A 25,270-nucleotide genomic window follows, 5' to 3' on the forward strand; every position below is an offset into this window, starting at 1 on the left:
GAGCCACCCAGGTGCCCCTAGAGTTCGTATTTTATTTACAATCTGTATTTAGTTTTCCCATTTTTAAAAAGATTTTATTTGAGAAAGAGTGAGTACAAGCAGGGGGACGGGCAGAGGGAGAAGCAGACTCCCCACTGAGCAGGGAGCCCAATGCAGGGCTTGACCCCAGGACCCCGGGATCATGACCTGAGCCGAAGGCACACGCTTAAGGACTGAGCCACCCAGGGGCCCCTCGTTTTCCCATTTTAAAGAGACCTCTCGGAAATGGTATTTATTCCAAAACCAATGTTCTTCGTGTAACATGAAATAACTTTTCTAGTTTATTATAGTTAGCTAGTTCATTATAATCCCAAGGGATGGATAACAAAGTTACTTAATATGATATTAGCAAAGGTAATTTTGAATTTTTTTTCAATTATACAAATAATATGTGAATTTATTCTTCCTATTTAAAAAAAGGCTAAAGTTCTTTTTTGGCCATTAAGCATACTTATGTATACTGTACTTTGTTATAAGAAGGAGTTCATGCATTTAAAGTAAGAGTAAGCATTTAAAATAAGAGTGACTATAATTTATAATCCAAATCAGGACACTTCCGAGTGACTGAGTTTGTTATTAATTCTATGGACAGGACAGGTTGCTAGGCATGAACTGGTGTCTCCCATAAATTAGAATGTGAGTCACCCTATTGAAGATACTCTAGTAGAACAGCTTTCAAACTTTTTTTTTAAACCCACCCACAGTAAGAAATGTATTGGTCCTTGCGATTCAGTACACAGTGTATGAATGTGTGCATACATACACACACACACACACACACACACACACGTATATGTATAAAATTGCAGGTGTCACAAAGTGAAACTTTATTAAGTGCAAATGCTCTGATTTTTTTATTCCATTCTTTAAAATGTTTATTGGGACATCCCAAAACAAAGTCAGGATGCGCTATTTGAAAAACACTTGTGAAGCACTTTGCTTTCCACTTGAAAGATTTGCCATAGAACATACTAGTATATATATATTTTTTTCTTAAGGGGGATGGGGAAGCACTATTGCCTGCATGCTTTTATATTTGGAAATCACTTCAGACATAGCAAAGAGCTGCATGGAAGTCTGGCTGACACCCCTCACCCAGATAATACCCACATGTGGTTTATCTCTCTGCAGTCTCTCCTGAAACACTGGAGAACTGGTTGCAGAGAACACAGCCCCTTAGCCCTCTAAAGACCAGCGCACATTTCCCAAGAACACAGATACTCTTACACATTCCTTTATACAACCAAAGTTCATTTATCGAATTCAGAACACATAACAGTGATACAAAAATATCTAATACACAAACCATACGAGAATCTCACCAGTTGTCCCCCAAATGTCCCTTACAGGGAAGGTCCCCGGATCAGGGTCCGTCCAGAAGCAGGCATCGCACTTAGACGGCACATCTCTGCTCTCTTTCATCCAAAACACTTCCTCAGCTTTTCTTTGTCTTTCATCGCAGTGAAACTTCTGAAAAGTAAAGACAAACTTTTTGCAGACTGTCTCTCAATTTGGGTTTGTCTGTTTCCTCATAATTAGATTCAAGTTACACGTTTCGGACCAGAATACCGCGGATATGACGTCACATCTTCCTTGTGCCATGTCAGGAGGCACAGCATGTTGGTTTGTTTCAACGGTGCTGATGTAAAAGCACCTAAAAATTTTTTTGGGGGGGAGATGCCTGGGTGGCTCAGTGGGTTAAAGCCTCTGCCTTCAGCTCAGGTCATGATCCCAGGGTCCTGGGATGGAGCCCCGCATCAGGCTCTCTGCTCAGCAGGGAGCCTGCTTCCTCCTCTCTCTCTCTCTGCCTGCCTCTTTGCCTACTTGTGATCTCTGTCAAATAAATACATTCTTTAAAAAAAAAAAATTTTTTTTTTAAGTTTCTATTTATTAGCTCGAAAGCAAGAGGGGGTGGGGGAGGAGAGCAGAGGGAGAGGGAGAAGCAGTGTTTCATGCTGAGCACTGACCCTGATACGGGGCTCGATCCCACAACCCGGAGATCATGACCTGAGCCAAAACCAAGAGTCCGACCCTTAAATAAGCCACCAAAACACATTTTTTTAAAAAAAGATTTTTTACTGGAGAGAGCAGAGCAAGCAGGAGAGAACACAAGGCGGTGAGGGGCAGAGGGAGAAGCAAGCTCCCCGCTGAGCCGGGATGATCCTGAGATCATGATCTGGGCCGAAGGCAGACGCTAAACCGACTGAGCCACCCAGGTGTCCCACACGGTTTTTTTTTTTAAGTTGATTTTTTTTTCTTTTTTTTAGTAATCTCTGCACCCAACACGGGGCTCAAACTCGGGACCCCGAGACCGAGGCACGTGCTCTTCCAACTAAGCCCACCAGGCGCCCTGTAACGCTTGCTAATGGGGGAGACTGCTTTCGTTCTAAGTCGTCCACAATTCTAATTATTCTTAGGCTAACAGACATGTATGGTGCTTAGAAAAGACCTCTGTGTCCACCATCCGCCTGTTCTGTATCTTTGCTCGTCTTCTAATTGAAGACATGATGGGAACGGTGAGCCAGGAGGAGTGTTCCCGAGGGTCGTCTGCCTGACCACGCTCTGGACCCGAGGAGGGCATTCCCCAGCGCTGTCTCCAGGGAGCGAAAAGGCCCCAGTGAAACCCAAAGCATGTACACGGTCATGTCTGGCGAGTGCTAGTCGGAGGTCTTTGGATTCTGTGGGCTCTGAATAAACCCAGCTCCAGCTGTGGAAATCCGAAGCTTTATTGGCTGCATAGCTGAAAAAGCAGGGCTGGAACTGGGGCACAGATCCCATCTCCCGGTGCTGTCCATTAGAACTCTGCAGTGATGGGAATGTCCCATATTTCCTCATACCAAACAGTCATCGCTGGCCCACACGTGGCTGCTGTATATTTGAGAAGCAGCCCGTGCAGCCGAGAAGCTGTATTTTTACATTCACGGGATTTATATGGAGCCCCACGGAGCTCGTGGGTACTGGATTTTACAGCACCGGCCAGACTCTCTCTGCATTTCTTGCTTTGCTTTCCTCTGCTCTTTTCCCAGGCAAGTGACCCACTTGTGGTGGCATCTCCGGTGTATTTTCCATCATAGGAGCCGCTCACCCGGGAGGGAGCCTGTCCTCCCTGCTGATCAGACCCGAAGCCTCAGAGCCAGCTTTCACCAGCCCTGGCTGGGTCACCCGCCGGAATCTGGCCTGGGGAGGCGGGGCTGGTCCCTCGGGGAAGGAATCAGGGTGCTGCCCCCACGAGAAAGAGGAAAGGCCCCAGGAAGTGAGCATAGCGATCACCCCGGCAGCTTTGTTGATAAAGTATTTGGGCAGGGGCGCCTGGGTGGTTCAGTCCATGAAGCACCTGCTTTCTGCTCAGGTCATGATCCTGGCTGGAGTCCTGGGATCGAGTCCCGCATGGGGCTCCCGGCTCAGCGGGGAGCCTGCTTCTTCCTCTCCCCGCTGCCCCCCTGCTCATGCTCTCTTTATCACTCTCTTTCTCTCAAGTAAGTTAAAAAAAAAAAAAATCTTTAAAAAAAAGTATGTGGGCATTCAGGTTTTATAACAGAGAGGGTCAAAGGCATGAAGTACTCTGCAAAGGTAAAAGGGGCAGAGCAGTCCTTTATCAAAGGGAACAGTACCGGGGAAATTCTATTTGGGGTCCAACGGCAGTGTTGTGAATTTGAAGGACAAGTTTAAATCTAATAATGACAGCATCCAGACTTGTGTTTTCAGGTACTGCTGTTTGATTTGATTTGATTTAACTCTGATCTAAATCTAATATATAAAGAATGCATAAATCCAATAGAAACTTCAATCTGAAATGGCAGAAAGGTCAAAGTTGGTTACTTTTGAAATATAGAAATAAGAGAATCTTGGTCTTAGAGAAATGGGTAAATTCAGATACCCAGGGGGCCAGGGTGGGGCAGGGCCGGTGGTTCTTGTAAACCAGAGTCCACTTTTACACGTCTGTGTGTGTGCATGTGTGTAACACTCGGTAATTGCCACATGGTATGTGCGGCCTCCGTGTTGCCCGCTCTTTGAACTTTGCAGAAGATGCCAGAAACCCAGAATTTCCCGTGAGACGGTCTGATTTTTAAAACTGCCATGACACGAGCTGCCTGTTGGCCAGCCCTGTCTCAGAGCATCAGCCACCACCGACCCACCAGCGACTCTGTTCCCTGCGCAGTGTCCCCCCTCCCTCGAAGGTCACTGTGAGGAGGGAACGAGGTAATGTGTCCCAAGGATTTGGAACAGTACCTGAGGGGTAAGAAGCGCTCGGCCAACGTTAGCCTTTCTGTCCATTTCTCAGGGAGCTGGCCGAGGCCCAGAGGGACTGAGCGAGGGACCCAAGGCGCAGCCCCCCGGACCCCCGTTAGAAACGCAGGTGTCGGGCCCCCCTCAGTTCTACCGACTAGAAGCTCCGCTGGTGGGGCCCGGCCTTGTGCTCTCAGCCCGATCCCCCCAGGTGATTCCTGGGCACGTTAAAGTCCGGGGAGCTCTGAAATGCGGCGCAGTCCCTCTGTCCCTCTCCGGTGCTGCTCAGCGCTGCCTTCATGGGCATGGCTCCCGTTTCTTCTAAAATTCATAAAATGACAAAAAGCCTCCCTCGTATACATTGTACTGCTCGCTCACTTGGCAAAAGAAGCTTCAGGCTCCGGCCCCCTCTGCAGCGGACCCCGCCTCGAGGGTAGGCCAGTCCGCCGTTTCGGAACTGCGGTGTGATCGACTGTGGTTAACAGCCCCCGCAGATGCTTCCAGGTGTGCGGAGAAAAAGCCTCTGAAAACCCCAGGCTGCATTTCTGGGCTGGATGATGTGCTGAAAGAAAGGACGAGAAAGGCTGGAATTTGACTCGTGGTGCCACCCCCTGATTTCTATCTGTGCGGCATTCCTCGTCCGCGCCATCTCCAGCAGCGCACGAACCCCAAGAAGATGGCATTCACCCATTGTTTCTTCTTTTTTTTTTTTTAAGACTTTATTTATTTATTTGACAGACAGAGATCACAAGTAGGCACAGAGGCGGGAGAGAGGGGGAGAGGCAGGCTCCCCACCAAGCAGAGAGCCCGATGTGGGGCTCGATCTCAGGACCCTGAGATCATGACCTGAGCCTAAGGCAGAGGCTTTAACCCACGGAGCCACCCAGGTGCCCCCACCCATTGCTTCTGACGAAGAGCAGTTTATGCTCCAAAGAAACACGGTGCTGTTCTGAGACAACATCGGGGTCCTGTTCCCGGGGCCTCTGGCGCTGCCAGCCAGGCTAGCCTCCGATTATGGGAGCTAGTGAGTTGCAAATCAGGTTTTCTCCAACATTCCCAGAGGCCTTCAGGAGCTGTCTCAGGTATGAGCCCGCGGTGACTCAGGCAAAACTCTGTATGCCGAGTGACTCAGAAACTCAATCATTAACTCGGGAAATGCCTGCAGAGTGTGGGTCCAGCGAGCCTGGAGAGGGCTTGAGAATGCGGGACTTCCAGTAATGCCAGCGAGGATCGGGAACAGCCACGCTGGACCGTGGGGCGTCTGGACCGTGGGCCAGATACCGGCCCCACAATCCCCTGGAGGCAGAAAGAACCTCGAGTCAGTCACGCTTGAGGAGCAACCAGCCTCAAGGATTGCAGAATGCACGCACAGAAGTGCAGACTCCACTTGTTTGAATTCCCGCGTGGTAAAGCAGAAAAATGTGCAAAAGCCTTCTTGACCTAAAAACACAGACAGCTTTTGACTCGTTGATTTTAAATCGGGTAGAAGCATGTACACACACACGCACACATGCACACACACGCACACATGCACACATGCACACACACACACCCTCTGGTCTGTCGGAAGGTAAAAATAAATTTCTAGCACACACATCCACAAAATGCCAGGCAAGGCTTGAGAAAGGATTCCAAATAAACCTCACCCCCAAATGGCCATCGTCATAAATTTTCTGTCCCCCGCAGAAGGCAGCCCTAAGACCTTGGCCATTTAGTTGCGACAGCAGAAGGCTTTTCCAGTGAGCCGGGCAGGCCCAGGGTGTCTTGGCAGGGGTTCACAGGGCCTGTGCCTCCAGCAGCCAAGCAGACGGGGCCAGGGGAGAGGGAGGGAACCAACGGGCGAGGGACAGAGCCAGCAGAGAAGGCAGGGCAGCTAGGGCAGCTGGCCAAGGGACCAAGGCCTGCACGGGTTCCATCGGCTCCTGACAACTCCTCAAATACCCTCCTTGGCTTTTTCCACTCGCTGCATGGATACAGAGAAACACAAAAGCCCTTCGCTGGGCGCCGCCAAGAACTCGCAAATGCCCCTCTCTCGAACAGCGTGCTAACCCAAGCAAAACACACAGAATCTGGAAGGAAGACCGTGCGGAAGGTGAGGTCACCTTGACATCCCTTAATCAAGACGTGAAGTTCCAACCGGACCTGCTGAGTCATCTCTTATTTTAATCATGGTCAGAGCTTTTCCTCTCCAGGAGGGTTTGTGTTTGAATGTTAGTGGCCGCTCTAGGAGAGGATAGATGACCGGCCCCGTAGTGCTTATGATGTCTTTCCTCTTTTAGCCACGTGAAGACAAATAATGGTGAAGGACGGATGAAATATTTAACAGCGGCCATGCATAATTTATTCCTGAGTGGATGCACATTTCCATCCTGGTGGTTGGCTCTCAATTAGGGCTTCTCAGAACATCGAACCACTGTCTCCTTGGCAAATAGACATTCCGCTTATTTTTACTCCTTTCTTCCTAAGGCTAATTGTTTTTGCATTTTTCTTGTTGAAGGACTTGTTCCTAGATGCTCTTCCCATCAACCGGAAACAAAAGTAAAAACTGTAAGCGAAGTTTTTTGTATATATTCATCTCTGGGCTCAGAGGTTCTTGTACCCAGGAAGAGGAAACGTGCATTTGCGTGTGTAACTTTGCTTATGAAACGCAGACTGTCTAAGCAAGCCGAGAGTCCACTGAAGTGATTGAAGATTTCGGGAGAAATTCTAGAAAAAAAAAAAACGCATATATAAAAGAAAAAAGTCACCTCCTCCCAAAATCACTTCTCAGAGATAACCACCCTTGAGTTTTTTGGTACATATGTACATCAATATATATTACCTCACTTGTGTTTTGACAAAACCAGGATCATAGCAACATATAAATTATTCCGTAGTTTGCTTTCTTCAGAGGACAATATATTGTGAGTGTCTCTGCTCTGTCAAAATAGCTTTGCATCATTTGTAACAGCGGCTTCAGCGTATTCCATTGTATAGATGAGCCATCGTTTGGAAAAACCAATACCCTATTGTTAGCTCCTTTCATTTTCTCTTGATTATAAAGATTTTATTTGTGTATTAATTTGAGAGAGAGAGAGAGAGTGCACACAGGGGAGAGGCACAGGCAGCAAAGGGACGAGCCCACTCCCCGCGGAGCGCACAGCAGGACTCGGGGTTCCACCCCAGGACCCCGGGACCATGACCCGAGCCGAAACCCAGAGTAGTCAGCCACCCAACTGGCTGAGCCATCCAGGGACCCCCATCTTTTTCTCAGTTGTCAACAGAGCTGTGGGCAACAGCTTTGTAAATACGTGTTTTTGTTCTTTGTTTGATTATTTACTTAGGATAAATTCCCAGAAGAGGAATCATCAAGGCAAAGCACATGTGTTTTTTGGAGAAGGAAAGGATTTGGCTCAAGAAAATATGCACTTTTCTTTCAGAAAGGGTCTTCTCCTTTACATCTTTACCAGGAGTATGTGTGAAGCTTTTCCCCTCCAAAACATTAGATTTATTGTTTTTATGTTCTGCCTATTCAGTTAAAAAAAAAAAAAAAAAGCATTTCGTTATTTTACTTTGCAGATCTTGCAGATCTTTGATCATTAGGACAAGGTTTTTTTTTTTTTTCTTTTTTAATTGTTTATTTGTGTTTCATTTATTATCTTCTTTTTTTTTTTTAAGATTTTATTTATTTATTGGACAGACAGAGATCACAAGTAGGCAGAGAGGCAGGCGGAGAGAGAGAAGGAAGCAGGCTCCCTGCTGAGCAGAGAGCCCGATGCGGGGCTCGATCCTAGGACACTTCCTGAGCGGAAGGCAGAGGCTTTAACCACTGAGCCACCCAGGTGCCCCCATTTATCATCTTCTTTATTTGGGTCCTTTGTGTGACATTAACAAATTGAGATACTGGCTTTTTTTTTTTTTAAGTGGGCTCCACACCCAACATGGGGATTGAACTCACGACCCTGAGATCAAGAGTCACGTGTTCTACCGACTAAGCCAGCTAGGCACCCCTGGCCTTTTCTTGACATGTACAAGTGATTTATATATTCCGGTAGTTGACATTTTGGCCGTCATTTTTCCCTAATTAGTCATTTGCTTCTTACTCTATCTATCCTTGGTTTTTGTATTTATTGCTTAGGAATCTTTTATTTCCTATAGGAAGATCCTTTATTCTTTCCTCTTACAGTTGCACTCTCAAATTATATAAATATTTGCCAGAGTGTACCCCAAGTGTTACTGTACTTTTACAATTTTTTTTTTAACGTTTAAATATTTAATCCACCTGAAAATGATCTGATGGTCAGGTGAAGGAGGTCGGGTTTTTCAATGCCCCATCAGGTATTCTTTTTTTTTTTTTTTTAAGATTTTATTTATTTATTTGACAGACAAGTAGGCAAAGAGGCAGGCAGAGAGAAAAGGAAGGGAAGCAAGCAGGCTCCCCGCTGAGCAGAGAGCCCGATGTGGGGCTCGATCCCAGGACCCTGAGATCATGACCTGAGCTGAAGGCAGAGACTTTAACCCACTGAGCCACCCAGGTGCCCCTGCATCAGCTACTCTACCATAATGTACCGAATAAGACCCTGCTTTCTCAGCGAACTGAAATCTCACCCTGACCATGGATGCACTTCTTCGATGTTCTTGGGCTTGTTCATTGTCCTTTACTGATCTTTGTTTCCTTTAGAAGTGTTTCATACTGTTTTGATTCCTGAAGCCTTAAAATACACTTGAGGGGCGCCTGGGTGGCTCAGTGGGTTAAGCCTCTGCCTTGGGCTCAGGTCATGATCTCAGGGTCCTGGGATCGAGCCCCGCATCGGGCTCTCTGCTTGGCAGGGAGCCTGCTTCCTCCTCTCTCTCTGCCTGCCTCTCTGCCTACTTGTGATCTCTCTATGTCAAATAAATAAATAAAATCTTTAAAAAATAATAAAAATAAAAAAATAAAATACACTCGAGCGTCTACAGTGCAAATCCTCTCGCTTCTCCCAATTGTTCTTTACTTCTTACAGAATTCATTATTGCAACGGTAAGGAAATTCACGTGGCTCAAACAACAACAAAAAAACTTTAGAAAGTACACAGTGGGGGCGCCTGGGTGGCTATCGGGCTCTCTGCTCAGCGGGGAGCCTGCTTCCTCCTCTCTCTCTCTGCCTGCCTCTCTGCCTACTTGTGATCTCTGTCTGTCAAATAATAAATAAAATCTTAAAAAAATACTCTTATTTATGCTTGAAATTCTCCATAATAAAAAGTTTTTAAAAATCCATCAATTCCTACTAGTGTGTGTGTGTGTGTGTGTGTGTGTGTGTCTATTTGTGTATATTCGGGTATTCAGGATTGTTTTCATCAAACAAGGATGCCAGATCTTGTCAAATGTCTTTCAGCTTTAAAAAAATATTTTTTCTCTTTGGATCTATTAATATGAGTTAATTCTCTTAAGAGATTTTCTAACATTGAACCAGTCTTCCTGGAATAAGCCTCACTGGGTTATGCTATATTATTATTTGTTAATGTGCTACTGGATTCTGTTTCCTAATGCAATGTTTTTGCATAAGTATTCATAAAAGGAAATTTGCATTTCCTTTTCATGTAACTTTCGTCTGACTTTGGCATCAGGGTTACGCTGACTTTTGAAGACAGTTTGAAGGAAAAGAAATTTTTATGTGCTCTCAAGAAGTTCAAATAATGTTGGAATATTTTTATTCCTTAAAGATATTGCAGGATTCCCTTGTGAAACTATTTGTACCTGGTGCTCTTGGGGGCATAGATCTTTGACAACTATCTCTGTTTCTCCTGGGAAATCGGTCTGTTTAGATTTTTTAATATTTTTCCAAGTTATATTTTCCTAGGAAATTGTCCATTGTATCCAGGTTTTCACATTTTATTTTTAAAATTTTTAATAAGGGACATTTGGGTGGTTCAGATAGTTAAGCCTCTGCCTTCGGCTCAGGTCATGAGCTCAGGGTCCTGGGATCGAGTCCCACATCGAGCTCTCTGCTCGGCAGGGAGCCTGCTTCCCTCTCTCTCTCTGTCTGCCTCTCCGCCTGCATACGCTCTCTCTCTCTCTGACAAATAAATAAATAATTTTTAAAAAATGTTAAAATATAAAAGAAAAGTGTCTTTGTGGATCAGTCAGATATGATGTGGTTAATTCTTGCAGGTGGATATTGGGATCTTTTTGTTATATTTCAAAAGAAAAATTCCACTGCAGGCCTAGATGGAGATTTTACTAAGTGTGTGGATTATCTGAGGGGAGAACAGCTTTAGAAAGTGGCATCTCCTCTTCAGTGAACACGGTGGCCGGCCTCCTATGTGCTTCCTCTTCCGTGTTCTTTTTTTTTTTTTAAAGATTTTATTTATTTATTTATTTGACAGACAGAGATCACAAGTAGGCGGAGAGGCAGGCAGAGAGAGAGGAGGAAGCAGGCTCCCCGCTGAGCAGAGAGCCCGATGCGGGGCTCGATCCCAGGACCCCGGGATCATGACCTGAGCCGAAGGCAGAGGCTCAACCACTGAGCCACCCCGGCGCCCCACAACCTCTCTATTTTCTAACTAGTTATTGTTGGGGGTGTTTTTTGGTATAAAGTCATTTAGTAAATACCTTGTTCACCATTTCTAACTGGATAATCCTTCCAGAAAGATAATTCAGTGATGATGCTTCCTTTTAAATAACGTCACCAGTATTTCATGGTTAAGAATTTCTTTCTTGGGGCGCCTGGGTGGCTCAGTGGGTTAAGCCGCTGCCTTCGGCTCAGGTCATGATCTCGGGGTCCTGGGATCGAGTCTCGCATCGGGCTCTCTGCTCAGCGGGGAGCCTGCTTCCTCCTCTCTCTCTCTGCCTGCCTCTATGCCTACTTGTGATCTCTCTCTGTCAAATAAATAAATAAAATCTTTAAAAAAAAAAAAAAGAATTTCTTTCTTTATTTTTTTTAAGTTTTATTTAAACTTTATTTATGTAAGTAATCTCTACACCCAACATGGGGCTCAAACTCACAACCCCCAGGTCAAGAGTCACATGATCCTCAGACTGAGCCAGTCAGGCGCCCCAAGAATAACTTCTTTAAATCAAACATTTGTTTTTCTCATTAAAAAATTAATCTACGTTCACTGCAGGCAAAATCTAGAAGAAGAAAATTAAAATCGCTGCATTACCACCCCTTGGAAATAGCCGCTGTCAGCACGGTGTTGTGTGTGCATATGTAGACCTTTTCTTTTACAGACATGAGACCCGACAGCACAGTCCTATAACTTGCTTTTTTTTTTTTTTTACTCAGCATATTGTGAATAGTTCTTCACCTCATTACATATTCATCTACAGCTCCTCGTTTAGGGCCACACAAGGTCTGTCTAAGGACATTGCCTGACTTATCTTCTCAGCTCCCCTGTCGGACACCTATTTCTTAATTTTCTCCTGTTGTACACTATTTCTTAATTTTCTCCTATTGTAACTCCTCTAAGGATTTACAACGCAACCATGATTATTTTCTTGGGAAAGATCTTAGAATTGGAATTCCTGGATCTAGGGTGGTGCACAAATTATAAAACGTTTGATACAGATCTCCGGGAAAGTTCTTCTTCTTCTTCTTCTTCTTTAAAGACATTCATTCTTTTTTTTTTTTCTTTTTTAAAATTTTATTCATTTACTTGGCAGAGAGAGAGCTCACAGCAGGCAGAGAGAGCAGGGAAAGCAGGCTCCCCGATGAGTAGAGAGCCCGATGCGGGGCTTGATCCCAGGACCCTGAGATCATGACCTGAGCCTAAGGCAGAGGCTTTAACCCACTGAGCCACCCAGGCGCCCCCCAAAAACCCTTTCATATGGTGACACTTTGATGAGTAGAACAGACGAGAAAAGGTGAGAAGGAAGAAAACATGACTACAGAGATGGTCTACTCATTGGTAACCACTGGAGACCATTAAAGAGTGTCCCATAACCAGCCCAAATGGCCATCAACTGAGGAACAAAAAGCAAGCAGTGGAACATCCATATGACAGAGTCAGAAGCCATGCAGGACGGATATCGCTGCCACACGGAGAGCATCTGAAGACATTATGTCCCATGGGAGCGCTCAGTCACAAAGGCCACACACTGAATGGCACCCTTCTATGGAAGGTCCAGAAGAGACGAACGCAGAGAGACAGAAAGCAGACTGGTGGTTGCCAGGGGCTGGGGGGAGAGGGAGAGTCGGAGGACTGGCGAGTGGTGGCAAAGGAGTGTGGGGTTTCTTTCTGGAGTGACGAAAGTATCCTAAAATTGATTGTGATGATGGTCATACAACTCTGTGAACATACTTTAGTATACACCATTGAGTGGCGCTCTTTAAATACATGAACTGAACGGTATGCAAGTTATAGCTCAATAAAGCTATTAAAAAGTGATTCACAAACCTCATTCATTCGAAACGTGCCAACCGTTTACAATGCAGAGTTTATGGCGGGGGGTCATAGCACGGAACAGGGAAACCCGATTCTTGTCCTCCTGGAGCTAATACTCTCCTGGACTTGATACCCCATCACACCCTTGGAAAGAAGATAAAAAGCAAATGCTTGGAAGAGGAAACACTTGGAGACCCTCAGAAATCCTGCGGGCTTCTGGTCCACGTCTCGGGAAGGGCGGCAGTCTCGGGTCTGATCGCAGTCTGCTCCTTCCACAGAATCCCCAGGGGGTGTGTCCTTCCCCCGGTGCATCCCCACTTGACGGGCACTGATCTACCTGTCGACATTTTGTCATCGAAAACAGATGCGTTCTATACCACCCCAGGTCATCTGGCTTCCTCAAGCAGAAACCCCATCTCTACTACGTGCTGGGGACAGGGACCTGGCCTCCTGATGGTCTGAGTGATCCCATCAGTGGGGACTCACTACTTGGAGTGTAAGCCTCACTTTTAGAAACTTCTCCCCTCGTGTCCAGGTACCCCTCACGCCCCCGCACCTGTTTCTACTGCTACATAACAAATTCCCACAGTCTTAGAGGCTTGACACAACACACATCTGTGACCCCACTTTCCACGGGCCAGGTGGACGACCCGGGTCCTTGACTCGGAGGGCCTCTCGGCAGCCTGGGTCCGCATTGAAATGCATTCAGGCTGCCGTTCCCACAGGTATAGGTCCAAAGTGCAGGAGTCCTGGGGGCACCCGCAGTCCCCTGCCCCGTGGCCCCCATGGACAGTGTGCAGCATGGCTGCCTGCCTTCTTCCAGCTCAGCAAGACTGTCTCTCTCTGGAACTTCTCTCATCTCTGACCTCCAAACTCTCCTCAGGGCTCACCTGATTAGGTCAGGCCCACCCAGGATGTTCCCTTTGATTCACTGAAGGCCAGCTAATCAGTGACCTAATCACAGGATCGTATCCCGTCATATCCACTGATCCCCCCCACACCTGGGGATTATACAAGGGGCAGAGACCCCAGCGGCCAGGAACCTCGGGGCCTGCTGAAGGACTCGGCCTCCTTCGGCCGCTGCGCAGTGCCAACACCAGAGGGCGCCCTTCCCACGGTGGCGTTCCAGCGCTCTGCAAAGACGGGCCCGCGCCGCCGGGCGGGTGGGGTTTCTCCGGCTTTTTGTGTCTCCGGCGGAACTCACTGACTCCTTCCTCGTGATCTTCCTTCCCACAATCCAGGCTTTCTCCGCGCAGAGCAACGCCAGCTCCTTCAAACGGGCGTCACGTGACAGGACTTTCTATTCGGTTTGTCTCAACAGAGACCTATCCAGTGCATCCTCCGTGACAAATCCCTTGCCGGGCGGCTTCACCTGTTAGTTTTCTGGCCATTTTCCTTGCCCTCCTTTGGAAACACTCTGCCTCGCCCATAGCCCGCTTGTGCTGCGGACCCGATGGAGCGCTAGCTGTATTGCAGACACTGAAGCAGTTTGCAGAGATGAGCTCGTTGAATCTTTTCAGCGGCGGGAAGGGGTAGCAGGATGCCCTTCTACTGATGAGGACACTCGGGCACCGAGAAGTTAAGAAACTCCACCGAGGTCACGCGGCTTTTAGGTGGGCCGGTTTGACTCTGAAGTCTGTGCAGTTCGCCCCCAGGCACTGGTCCCTCTCAAAACTGTGTACCCAGCAGGGGCCATCTGGGGCCAAAGGACATTCTGCTTTTAGCTCTTTGCTCCGCATTTTCAGAAAAGCATCCTCTTTCTCATTTGCCTTTTAGCAGGTGTGTTATTTCACTGTCTTAAGTTAAACTCCAGACTAATTTAAAATTTCCCTGTATTTGTCAATTGAACTGCTGAAGACAGGGTTTCCCACATTGTGATTAAGGGAAATGCCTTTATCCCCCTCGGAAATTTCGTTGTGTTTATTTTTGGCCATTGCTACAACCTGGGCCCCTCTCAGCCTTTTTGTTTGCTGCTGAAATGACAGCAGCTTTCTTATAGAGCAGCTGAATCCTTTATGGAGTACCTTCTGTATGCACAAGGCTGTACCATGTGCTCCAAGGACAGAAAAGGACCTTTGAATCCTAGTGAACGGAGATACACATTCCTAAAACAGAAAAGCAAATATATTCAGATGTCCCAGATTGTGTAAAGAATACTGTTTTGGGGGCACACCTGGGGGGCTCAGTCCGTTAATATCTGCCTTTGGCTCAGGTCATGATCCCAGGGTCCTGGGATCGAGTCCCATATTGGGCTCCCTGCTCAGCGGAGAGTCTGTTTCTCCCTCTCTCTCTCTCTGTCTGCCTCTCCCCCTGCTTGTGCTCTCGCTCTCTGTCAAATAAATAAATAAAATCTTTAGCAAAAAAAAAAAAAAAAAGTGCTAGCTTTCTATTGTCTTTTTTTTTTCTTTTTTCTAGCGTCTTCTGATGTGCTCTGATCCATCTCCATGTGTGATCCTGGAAAGCCTGTGGGTCCAAACCTTGACTCTGCTTCACTGTTACATGCATGCACCTGGGCCGTGGAGTCTCAGTTTCCCCAAACGTAAAATAGGAATATGAGTCTACAGTACCTTTTTTGTAATTTTGAAATCCAGGAAACTCTAAAAGCCATCACCCTCCCCATTCAGTTCAGCAGACATTCACTGGCCAGCAAAGCCCAAGCTGAACTGACCTGTGGCTTATTTAAAGCCTTTATTCAGCTCACTTTGAATATTCACACATTTTGCTGAGAAATGCCAAGTGTGATGACGGGTGCTGCCCCAGCTCGCCCTGGAGTTGCTGCCTGGGATGTCAGATGCACTAGGTGTTAGCAGCCTGGAACACACCGGGCTCTCTTCCTGAGAGCCGGCGGGCCCCAGGCGGAGCAATGCTCAGGGCGGCTGTGAGCCCTGGAAGAGAAGTCCCCCGAAGCACTCAGCTCGCACCTCAGTGACCCAGTCCCGCACTTCGGACCTCTGTGCATCAAGCAGCAACTCCCCCCCTCCCCTTCTGTGGAGCTGAAGCCAGGGAAAATGACCCAGGACCCCCCCACCCCCATCTCAGTAGCTGGAAGGGGGAGAAGTCCTCATTCCTCCAAACCCCCGATTCTCCTCCGGCTTCTCAAATCCAGGCTGGCTCTAGCTGTAGAGCTAAATGCGGACATGGACGTGACGAGCAGTTTGAACCTTGCCCCTTGCCTCCCAGACTCTGAGACCCTTTGTGTAGCTCTGTTCTGGAAGGGAAAGAGATTGGAAAAAACCCCTGTCGAATGGCTGCAGAGAATTCGAAGCTTTCCTTTGCAGGCAAAGAATGGGACCGTGCTCTTGCTGTGTCCTGCCCCTCTCGGGTGAGAATTTCAAAACCTGGTTTTTCACTGTGCCTCTTTGAAGAGGGGTTGTGTTCTAAATTAGTTTGCTAGTGGGAAACAGAGATGCTAAGCAGGAGAGGAACTTCACATTTTAGATATATGTGTTTATTGAGGACTTCCTATGTGCAAAGGCAGGCCACTGGACCCCCTTGGCAAAAAAGAAAAAAAAATGCATGGAACATATTCTCCGTCCTCCAGGAACTTGCTGTCTGGGGGGCAGATTTGCGACCTTGAAGGTGGAAGGTCTCAGAAAGCAAGCCTAAAGGGCACATCTGCTTGCAGCAGAGAACCCCAGGTCCCTGAAGACGGGCTGAGACAGCTCCGGGAAAGGCAGGGCGTTGCAGACTGGGAATGCTGGGCACAGATGTGGGGCCGTGTCCAGGGGATCGGTGGTGGGGGGCGGGGGGACCCAGACACCTCTAGGGGCCGACAGGTCAGTTAGAGACAGTGGGGTGGTGGCGTGCGGAAGACTGGCAGACTGGGGCAGCTCCTTCACTGGCCAAGTACTGCCATGTCCCAGTGCGGGCTCGTGGTTTCCAGATCTTTCCTTTCTTGTCAGGAGAGGCCAGGAGTCTGAATGTCCACGTGAACTGTAAAAGACCACCTGTTGGGGTGCCTAGGCATCTGATTCTTGGTTTGGGCTTGGGTGGTGATCTCGGGGTCGTGAGATCAAGCCCCATGTCTGGCTCCATGCTCAGTGCAGAGCCTGCTGGAGATTTTCTCTCCCTCTCCCTCTGCTGTTCCCTCGGGAGCTCTCCCTCTCTCAAATAATCTTTTTATTTTTTTTATTTGACAGACAGAGATCACAAGTAGGCAGAGAGACAGGCAGAGAGAGGAGGAAGCAGGCTCCCTGCTGAACAGAGAGCCAGATACAAGGCTCGATCCCAGGACCCTGGGATCATGACCTGAGCCCAAGGTAGAGGCTTTAAGCCACTGAGAAACCCAGGTGCCCATCTCTCGAATAATCTTAAAAAAAAAAAAAAAATGAGTCTACCATATTAAAAGATATATCTCTCTTTTTTGAAAAAGATTTTATTTATTTATTTGACAGAGATCACAAGTAGGCAGAGAGGCAGGCAGAGAGAGAGAAAGAGGAGGAAGCAGGCTCCAACGTGGGGCTCAATCCCAGGACCCTGGGATCATGACCTGAGCCGAAGGCAGAAGCTTTAACCCACTGAGCCACCCAGGAGCCCCAAAAGATATATCTTTAAACATGATGTTATCCACATCAAACATGCAGATGTCTTAGTCTGTTCAGACTGCTCTCACAAAGTCCCACAGACCATGACTTATAAACAACGGTTATTTCTCGTGGTTCCAGAGGCTGGAAAGATCGAGGAGCGAGCGGATCGTATGTCTGGTGAGAGGCAGCTTCTGGGCTGCCGGCTTCTCACTGCGTCCTCACTTGGTGGAAGGGGCGAGAGCTCTCCGGGGCATCCTGGATAAGGGCACCCCTCCCATTCCCAAGGGCTCTACTCTCATGACCTGATCACTTCCCACAGGCCCTACCTCCTAACGTGGGGTTTAGGTTCAAAGAAGGAATTTGGGGAGGGTCAGGACTCAGATAAGGCAAGCAAGACACCCAGGGCACGCAGTATGAGGAGACCCCAAAAGCGAGGTCCCCATATGGTTCACACTCCACATGCCGCTCCTGACTCCCCCGATTCCTGACCCCACTCCATGGGCTCCCATTTGTCATTTTAGGGTTCAAGGAGAAAGGCAGGGCCAGGGGTGTGGCCACCGAAGGTTTCTGAGCAAGAAAGAAGATGGCTAGAATGTGCTGTAGAGGGAAGGCACTGAAGAGGGCGGGCTGGCACCGGGTAGGGCGGCAAGACTCTTCTCACAGGCCAGGCTACAAGTAGGGAGGTAGCAACAGGAACCCAAAGGAGTTATCTTGTAGGAGGCAGGATGTGTGAGAGGCAGGTAAGGAGTTGGGTTCTGGAATTGGATTGTCTGAGCTTAAATCCTGGCTCTTGCTTATAATAGGTATGATGCTGGGCAAGTGGTTTAGCCTCTCTTGTTTCTGTCACAGTTTCTTCATCTGTGAAATGGGCTCACAGCAAGGCCCACCTACCTACCTCACTGGGTGTGGTCGATATTCGACAGGGCCTGTCTCTGTAGACAGCGCCTGTCCTGCTGTAAGTGCAAAGGACACGCTGGCCATGGGGACTGTGGTAGATACAGGGACCCTTCGGTCACCAGCGCCCACAGAGTTAAGCAAGCACTGGAACAGTATAGATTAGAATCGCTTGGGGATCTGTTAAATGTCTCCAAACCGAGGCAACGCCCCAGGCCAATTAAATCACAATCTCTGGGGTGAGGACTGGGCATCAGTATTTTCTGGAAGCTTCCCAGGAGTTTCCGAGGTGCTGCCAAGCTTGGGAACCATTGCTAATCTTGAACCTTGTATGCCCGAGTACTGGACTGGGAGAATTGACCTTGGGAAGACACAAACAAGCAACCATTTTGTAACTGGAGGGGAAGCCAGATGGGGGTGGGGTATGGGGTGGCAGGCTCTGTAACCCCGGGGGCCCAGCTAGGGACTCCTACTACGGCTCCAGGGGGCCTTGCGGGCCTGGCCGCCACTGGCACCCCCATCCCCAGGCTGGAAGAGGGGCCGCGGCCCGCACCCGCGGAGGACTCCCAAGCGGGAGACCAGAGCCGCAGCTCGGAGCCCGGCTTGGGCGCCAGAGGGAGCTCGTGGGGACACGCCACGGCTCCATCCCTGCAGCTGGTTCAAACTGGTTTGGGCAGGGTGCGGCCCTGGCAGGCTGCATGCCAGGCCTCAGGCGTGCTGCCTGCCCCTGGGTCTCCCCAAGAGCTGGGAACTGGGGGCAGGGCGCTGGGGCACAGCCAGGCACCACCGAGCCGCCAGGAGATCGTTCCACAGTCAGTCCCTTTCGTTGAAAACCATGGACGTGACCTCCCACGGGGGTCCCTGGGTAACGCCCGCAGCAAGAGGGAGCCCCCGAATAGGGGTCCTTCTGACACTTTGGCGAGCATCAGAAGAACCTGCGGGGCTGTTAAGAGGCAGATGCCTGGAGCTCCTCAGAGATTCGGATTCAGAAAGTTGGGGGAGGGCTCCGGGCATCTGTATTTTTAGCAAAATGTTTCTAAGGCATAATCACACATTTAGGGGGAAAAAAAAAAAAACCTGACAGCAAAATGACTGTTAGCTAGCCAACTCAGCCCAGGGTAGACATCGCTGAGACGCTGGGGAACAGGCCGGATCCTTCCGCAGACACCCCAATTCCTGGGCCAAGGGGGTCTGAGCCCCCTCCCCTTTCAGCCAATATCCCAGGCCTTTTATTGGCCTTGCTTTTAGTGAGTCATTCTGGGCATCCAGTAGGTTTAACTCCGATAGCCACCAACGTTAGGGATCTAACTGCAACCCCGTTCATCTGCCGCCTCCCCCCCCTCCCCCCACCGCTTTCCTGAATGGGTCCCGCTCCGCTCCCAGGCGCAGCTTTCGCCTTTTACTCCATATGGCTGTATCCATACACAATATAGAGTGTGGTTTTGCATGTTTTTAAACCTTTATGTTAATGGCAGAGTGCCCTACGGAGCCTTCTGCAACATGTCTTTTTTTTTTTTTTTTTCTTTTTTTTCTTCCCTTGTTAGCGTTATGTTCGTGAGTCTCATCCACCGGGGAAAGTTTGCTGAAGTCATCTGAAGTCAGTCCTGGGCTTTCCTGAGGTTCCCAGCCCGCCTGTCGCGGTGAGGGGCTGGTCTTGATTCCTGGGGATCTTGTGTGATGAGAGCAAGGGCTCCGAGCATCAGGAACGTGACGACGGTAATGAACGGCCACATCCAGGTTCCGTGAGTTCCTACCAAATCCTTTAACGAACCACCTGCGGCCCAGATCTTTCCCAAGATTTTTCCAGAAAGCGACCCTGACCTGAAGGCCTGAATGTTTGAGCCGAGATGTGGAGAAATGAGCGGGAAGCAGATGTGGAAGTGGGAATTGTACAGCTTGGACGGGGACAGTTCACCCACAAGCCGGAGGAAGCAGGAGCTCACGCCTCCTACCTGGGGCGGTCAGATAAACTCTACATGCAGATTTAACCGGGATTGGATGGGGGAGCGAGGAACGGGGGGCGTCGCCGATATTTATTAATAACCCTAAGCCCAGCCTGGTTTTGTTCCACGCATGCAACAACAACAACAACAACAACAACAAAAAAAAAAAAAAAAAAAAAAAAAAGAAGAAGAAGAAAGAAAAAAAGAAAAAAGCCCTCATAGGAGAAATGAGAACTCTAGATTTCCCCAGACCTCTTCACCATTTTTTGGATTTTCCTCATTCGGATTTTTTTTTTTTTTTTTTTTTTTTTTGGTGTGTGTGGGGGGATGCACCCCGCCCTCTTCAGCCTCTATAGAGGGTCTACACAAGCCTCCCAGGGCTGTATGTGTATACGTGTGTGTGTGGGGGGGGGGGGGTCCAAGCTTAGAGCATTCACGAATTCCCTGGGGAGTTTATTTTACAAGCTGCTCCTGGGAGGGAAAGGCCGCTAAGGCCGGTTTCTCTAATACCCAGGACAATCCGCCCGGCGCAAACAAGATGCTGGAGTTAGGGCGGCCTTGGGGGCGGGGCTTTGGTCTTTAAATGAAAGGATCCTCTGGATGGCGGTTCTCTATCCTGGATGCTGGAAACACCCGGGGAGCTTTAAAAACTACTGATGCCCAAGCCCCACCCCCAGGGGTTCCGGCTGGATCGGCCCGGGTGAGGCCCGGCTTCCGGGCTTTTGAAAGCTCCCCGGGGCAGTCTAAAGTGCCATGGGGGCTGGGAACCGTGGCTCCGCCCGGATTCCAGGAGAAAGGGGTGGTCTCTACGCGCGGTTCTCAAACTCGGCTGTGTGTTAGAATCATCGGGCGAACTTCAAAAAACACTGGTGCCCTGGTCCCTACCCCAGAGACTGTGTGTGGGCGGGACTTTGGAAGTTCTAAGGGTCCCAGGTGATGGCAATGGGCAGGCGAGTTTGAGAAGCTTTGCTTTACCAGGTGGTGCGAGGGCCGGGCGCAGTGAGCACCGCGCGCCACTGGGTGGCGCTGCCCACTCGGCCCGGCGCTCGGGGAGGCGCGTGGGGGCCGAGGCCGGGTGCGCACCTGCCCCGCCTCCTCCAGGCGGGCCACGGGGCATGCAGCCGGTCGGGGGCGGGGCTCCGAGGCCGGGACGCGGCCACCGGCTCCCCCGCAGCCTCCTCCAGCTGGACCCCGTCGCGCTCCTGATGCTGCTGGTGGACGCTGACCCGCCGGAGCCCGTGCGCAGCGGGGCGCGCGAGCTCGCGCTCTTCCTGACCCCCGAGCCCGGGGCCGAGGTAGGGGACAGGGGATGGCGGTGGGGGAGGCGCGTCTCGGGGTTGAGGGTCTGGGCTCTTGCACCCCGCGGCAGGAAAGGGTGGGTGCGGCCTCCGGAGCGCCGGGACCCGAACCCTTGGTGTCCCCGCCGCATCCTCTCACACCCGCACAGGGGCCGGAGGCGCCGCCCAGAGATACGCGGCTGGTCGCACCGCTCCCTCCTCCAGCGGATAAAGGCCCCCGGGGTCGCAGACTCGCGTCGCTTCCCGGTCAGGGCTCCCAGCATCGGCGGGGACTGTGGAGCAAGGCGCGCAGGCAGCCGCTGCCCTTTGCCAGGCGGGGCCCTGGGGAGGCCGCCCCCGGGTCCTGCCCCCCGCCGGGCGCTCAGCCCACTTCGCTGCGAGCCAGGGGCCCCGGGCCTGGAGGAGGCGGGCGGGCTGCGTCTGTGCGGGGAAGCCCTGGGCCTTGGTCCTGCTGTTGCTAAGAGGGAAAATACCTCGTCTCTATCTGTACTTTCTATTTTAAAAGCACAGAATAAAAAGTAGATCTGAAACTAGGCCCTTCATCTTCCAGCTGAAGCCAGTCTGTTAACAGTGCCGTGAAAAAGTTATTTATCCAAGTCGGCCAGGAGTTATTTAAGGCTTGAATTCAACTCATTCTCTTTTTAAATCTCAAAAGCAGGACAGAACTATAGCAAATAAAGGGTGAGCACCCTCTCCTTTTTCTCTGGGTCCCTAACTCCAGTCCCCAGAGATAACCATCACCAACAGTGTGGTGTGCCTCATTCCAGATGCTTAAAAAATGCATTTTCAAATGTGAGTATGCATACATATTAGTAATGCTACGTGTTAGTTTTTATAAAACCCCACTTGATACTGTAATGCTGTTCTGCAGGTTGCTTTTTTCCACTCAAAATCGCATGAACAAATAGGGAGTGACTGCGAATGATAAGGGACAGGGCTTTTCAGGGTGATGAAAATGTTCTGGAATTAGTAGTGATGGTTGCGCAACTTCGTGAATACACTGAAAACCACAGAATTGTACACTTTTAAGGGGTGAGTTTTATGGTATGTGAATCACATCTCAATTTCACAAAATAGCATGGACATATTTTCATGTCAGAATGTATCCATAAGAGCTGTCCAATAGAAATATAATCTGAGCCACGAATATGAGCCATTCATGTAATTTGAAATGTTCTGGGAGCCACATAAAAAAGGAAAAAGAAACAGGTGAAATTAGCCCCATTACACTTAAAATAACAGTGCCTCCAAAATGTCAATCATTTTAATATGTAATCAATGTAAAACAAATTAAATGAGATTTTTACTTTTTTATGTGTTAGGTTTTCAAAATCAGGCTTTTTATTTATTTATTTATTTATTTTTTTGAGAGAGGGGGAGAGAGGGGGGTGGGGGGTGGGGAAGGACAGAGGGCCAGGGAGAGAGAATCTTAAGCAGAATCTTCTCCCAGCCTGGAGCCGGTCCTGGGGTTCAATCTCATGATCCCAAGATCATGACCTGAGCCGAAACCAAGAGTTAACCAACTGAGCCACCCAGGCGCTCCTAAATCAGGCTTTCCTACTGAACTTACAACATATCTCCATTTGGACTAGCAGTAGTCTAAGTGTTTAATAGTTATATGAGGTTGGTGGCTTCCGTGTTGGAGAGCACAGGTGCCAACATTCTTTGGCTTCCTAGTATCCCACAATGAAGTAATAATTACTCCCGTTTCCTGGGCACATACTATGTGCTAGCTGTGTGCTATGCCTTGTTCCCACCGACCCGGTGGCCAGGAGGTTTTTGGGTGGCTTGTATGGCTGAGAAAACAGAGGCCCTCGCAGAATCAGCACCGCCCATTGGAGGGGCCGTAATTTATGACCTCTGCCCCCAGGGACACGCTTTTGGGGTGTCTACAGTTTTTCACTGGTTTAAGGAACGTGAGCGTGTTTCTCGTTCCTTCTCTGCCTTGCTCTCAGCAGAGAGATGTCATTGTGCCCAGCGGCTAAACCTCAGCTTCATTTTGTCTCTATTAGGGACAGTCTTCAAGACAAACTGCGTGTGTTAACTTCATTTTCTCACTCAGGGCTCTCTTTAACTCAGACACGGGCTGGCTCACCCTCGTTTGTGAGGGACGTAATGAAGAGCCCTGCTCCCTGCAGCTCGGTGCGGCAATAAACCCACTTAGAGCGCTGGCTGAAGTTTATTTACCAGAAGCAGCAGAAACTGCGGGAGCAGAGTCACTTGTAACCTCTACTTAAAGTTTAATTCATTAGCGAGTCCCCGTGCTGAGGCTGTTTGCAGATGGATCAGTGAGCTGGAAAAGGGAGATCTGGGTTGGGAACAGGCCTGGACAGCTGGGCCCTTCTCCTGGGGCCACTTTTGGCTTTTAAATGGGTCCCAGGCCAGCCAGCTCCAGTGCTAGAGGTGTCCTGGGGTTCCTAGTGAAGTGAGCCCTTCTGTCTTCAACACCTTGAACCTCTGGTCTGTGCCAGGAGCTGGGGACAGCAGTGAAACACGCAGGGAGCCTGCTCTCAGGACACCATCAGACCATAGACACATCACACACAAAAGCTCTAGATGTGGGGGGGGGGGCGCCTGGGTGGCTCAGTGGGTTAAAGCCTCTGCCTTCGTCTCAGGGTCCTGGGATGGAGCCCTGCATTGGACTCTCTGCTCAGCAGGGAGCCTGCTTCCTCCTCTCTCTCTGCCTGCCTCTCTGCCTACTTGTGACCTCTCTCTGTCAAATAAATAAATAAAATCTTTAAAAACATAAATAAATAAATAAATAAATTTTTAAAAAATTAAAAAAAAAACGCTCTAGATGAGGGACAGCAGCCCTGGGAGCAAACATGTGGTGGTGTGTTAGAGGGTATCTGTGTGAGTCAGCAAGACGGGGCGGGCAAGGTCTCTCCAGGGAAGCGGAGACCTGAGTGGTACCCACTGAGGAATGTGCAAGAAAGAAGCAGCCCAGGGACCTGACTTTGTTGGGGTGCAGTCAGGGAGGGCTGCCTTGAGGCGGCAGCATTTTAGATTGAGCCCTAAAGTGTGAATGAGAGCTGGCTAGGCTACGAGGAGAAAAATCACCCAGGCAGAGGGACCAAAACCTGCAAAGGCCCTGGGGTGGAAGGAAGCAGGATGCCCTTCGGGATGGGAGAGCAGCCGGTGGGAGGGGCAGCCGTGGGAGGTGTGGTCAGCCAGGAGGGCAGAAGCGCTGAGGCTGCAGCATGGCTGGCTGACACTGGCGGGCAGGTGAGTGTTTTACTGTTTTTGGTGCCTTTGGGGTATTCTGTTCAACCAGTTTTTTGTGTGTTTTACTTTCTCTCTTTTTCTGGTTTGAACTTCCTCTTTTGTGGGGGAGTTTCAGGCCCGTCTCGAGAAGCTGCTTCAAGATGGCAGAGAGAGAGAGATGTTTGCCTCTCGGGTGTGCTCTGATTTACGAGGACAGGTCGCTCAGGGCCCTCCTAAATGGCGGAGCGTCGGTACCCACGCATGGGTGAATCCTTGGCCAGGCTCTTTCAGAGTCCTCTTTGGTTCCTGTGCTGGGACACAGGACAGGCTTGTGAGGTTCGTGGCCCAGGTGGAAGGACATCAGGCCAGCACTTTCCGAGGCCCAGGGTCTCTGCTTGAGTGAGCAGAGGCTGAAGGCGGAGAAAACACCTGGTTCTGTTAACCGCACGTGGACTAGAGCGGGGGTTGCGAACTCCTGGCTCCAGTGCTGAGTCCCGCCGTCTGAAGTAACTGGATCTGGCAACATAGGGCTTCTTAAATGGAGCACTCCCGTGAAAAACTCCAAGTTTCTGGTTTATTTAAAATATCAGGCTCTGTTGTTGTGTTTTGTTTTGTTCTGAAGGAAGCTCTATGCCCAGTGCGGGGCTTGAACTCACAACCCTGAGGTTAACAGTCACATGCTCCACGAGCCCAGCCAGCCCGGAGCAGGTGACCCTTGATCTCAGGGTCAGGAGTTCAAGCCCCACATGAAGCATAAAGCCTACTTACAAAAATGAAGTAAAATAAAACATTAGTTG

The 25,270-nt window shown here is 49.5% G+C and overlaps 1 protein-coding gene and 2 long non-coding RNA genes across 4 annotated transcripts in view; 2 read left to right on the plus strand and 1 right to left on the minus strand.

The window, feature by feature from the left end:
- Nucleotides 1–1,273: 1,273 nt before the first annotated feature.
- On the minus strand, nucleotides 1,274–6,057 carry LOC309871077. The gene is made up of 3 exons (XR_014315012.1): nucleotides 5,913–6,057; nucleotides 4,645–5,706; nucleotides 1,274–1,509 (listed from the first exon to the last, which is right to left on the minus strand). It is a non-coding gene; the product is annotated as an uncharacterized lncRNA (long non-coding RNA).
- A 201-nt stretch (nucleotides 6,058–6,258) lies between these two features.
- LOC309871672 lies at nucleotides 6,259–6,822 on the plus strand. The gene is made up of 2 exons (XR_014315428.1): nucleotides 6,259–6,358; nucleotides 6,546–6,822. It is a non-coding gene; the product is annotated as an uncharacterized lncRNA (long non-coding RNA).
- A 13,996-nt stretch (nucleotides 6,823–20,818) lies between these two features.
- Nucleotides 20,819–25,270, plus strand: part of BCAS4 (breast carcinoma amplified sequence 4) — a 55,761-nt gene continuing 51,309 nt past the window's right edge. Inside the window, exon 1 of one of the 2 annotated variants that reach the window (XM_082744922.1) lies at nucleotides 20,819–21,266. In XM_082744922.1, the coding sequence (XP_082601048.1) occupies nucleotides 21,087–21,266 (180 nt within the window). In that variant the 5' untranslated portion in view covers nucleotides 20,819–21,086. The remainder of the gene's footprint in view (nucleotides 21,267–25,270) is intronic. The other variant, XM_082744921.1, reaches the window with a different exon arrangement.

The sequence above is a fragment of the Mustela nivalis genome (genome assembly GCF_964662115.1).
Source record: "Mustela nivalis genome assembly, chromosome: 8".
Classification (NCBI taxonomy): domain Eukaryota; kingdom Metazoa; phylum Chordata; class Mammalia; order Carnivora; family Mustelidae; genus Mustela; species Mustela nivalis.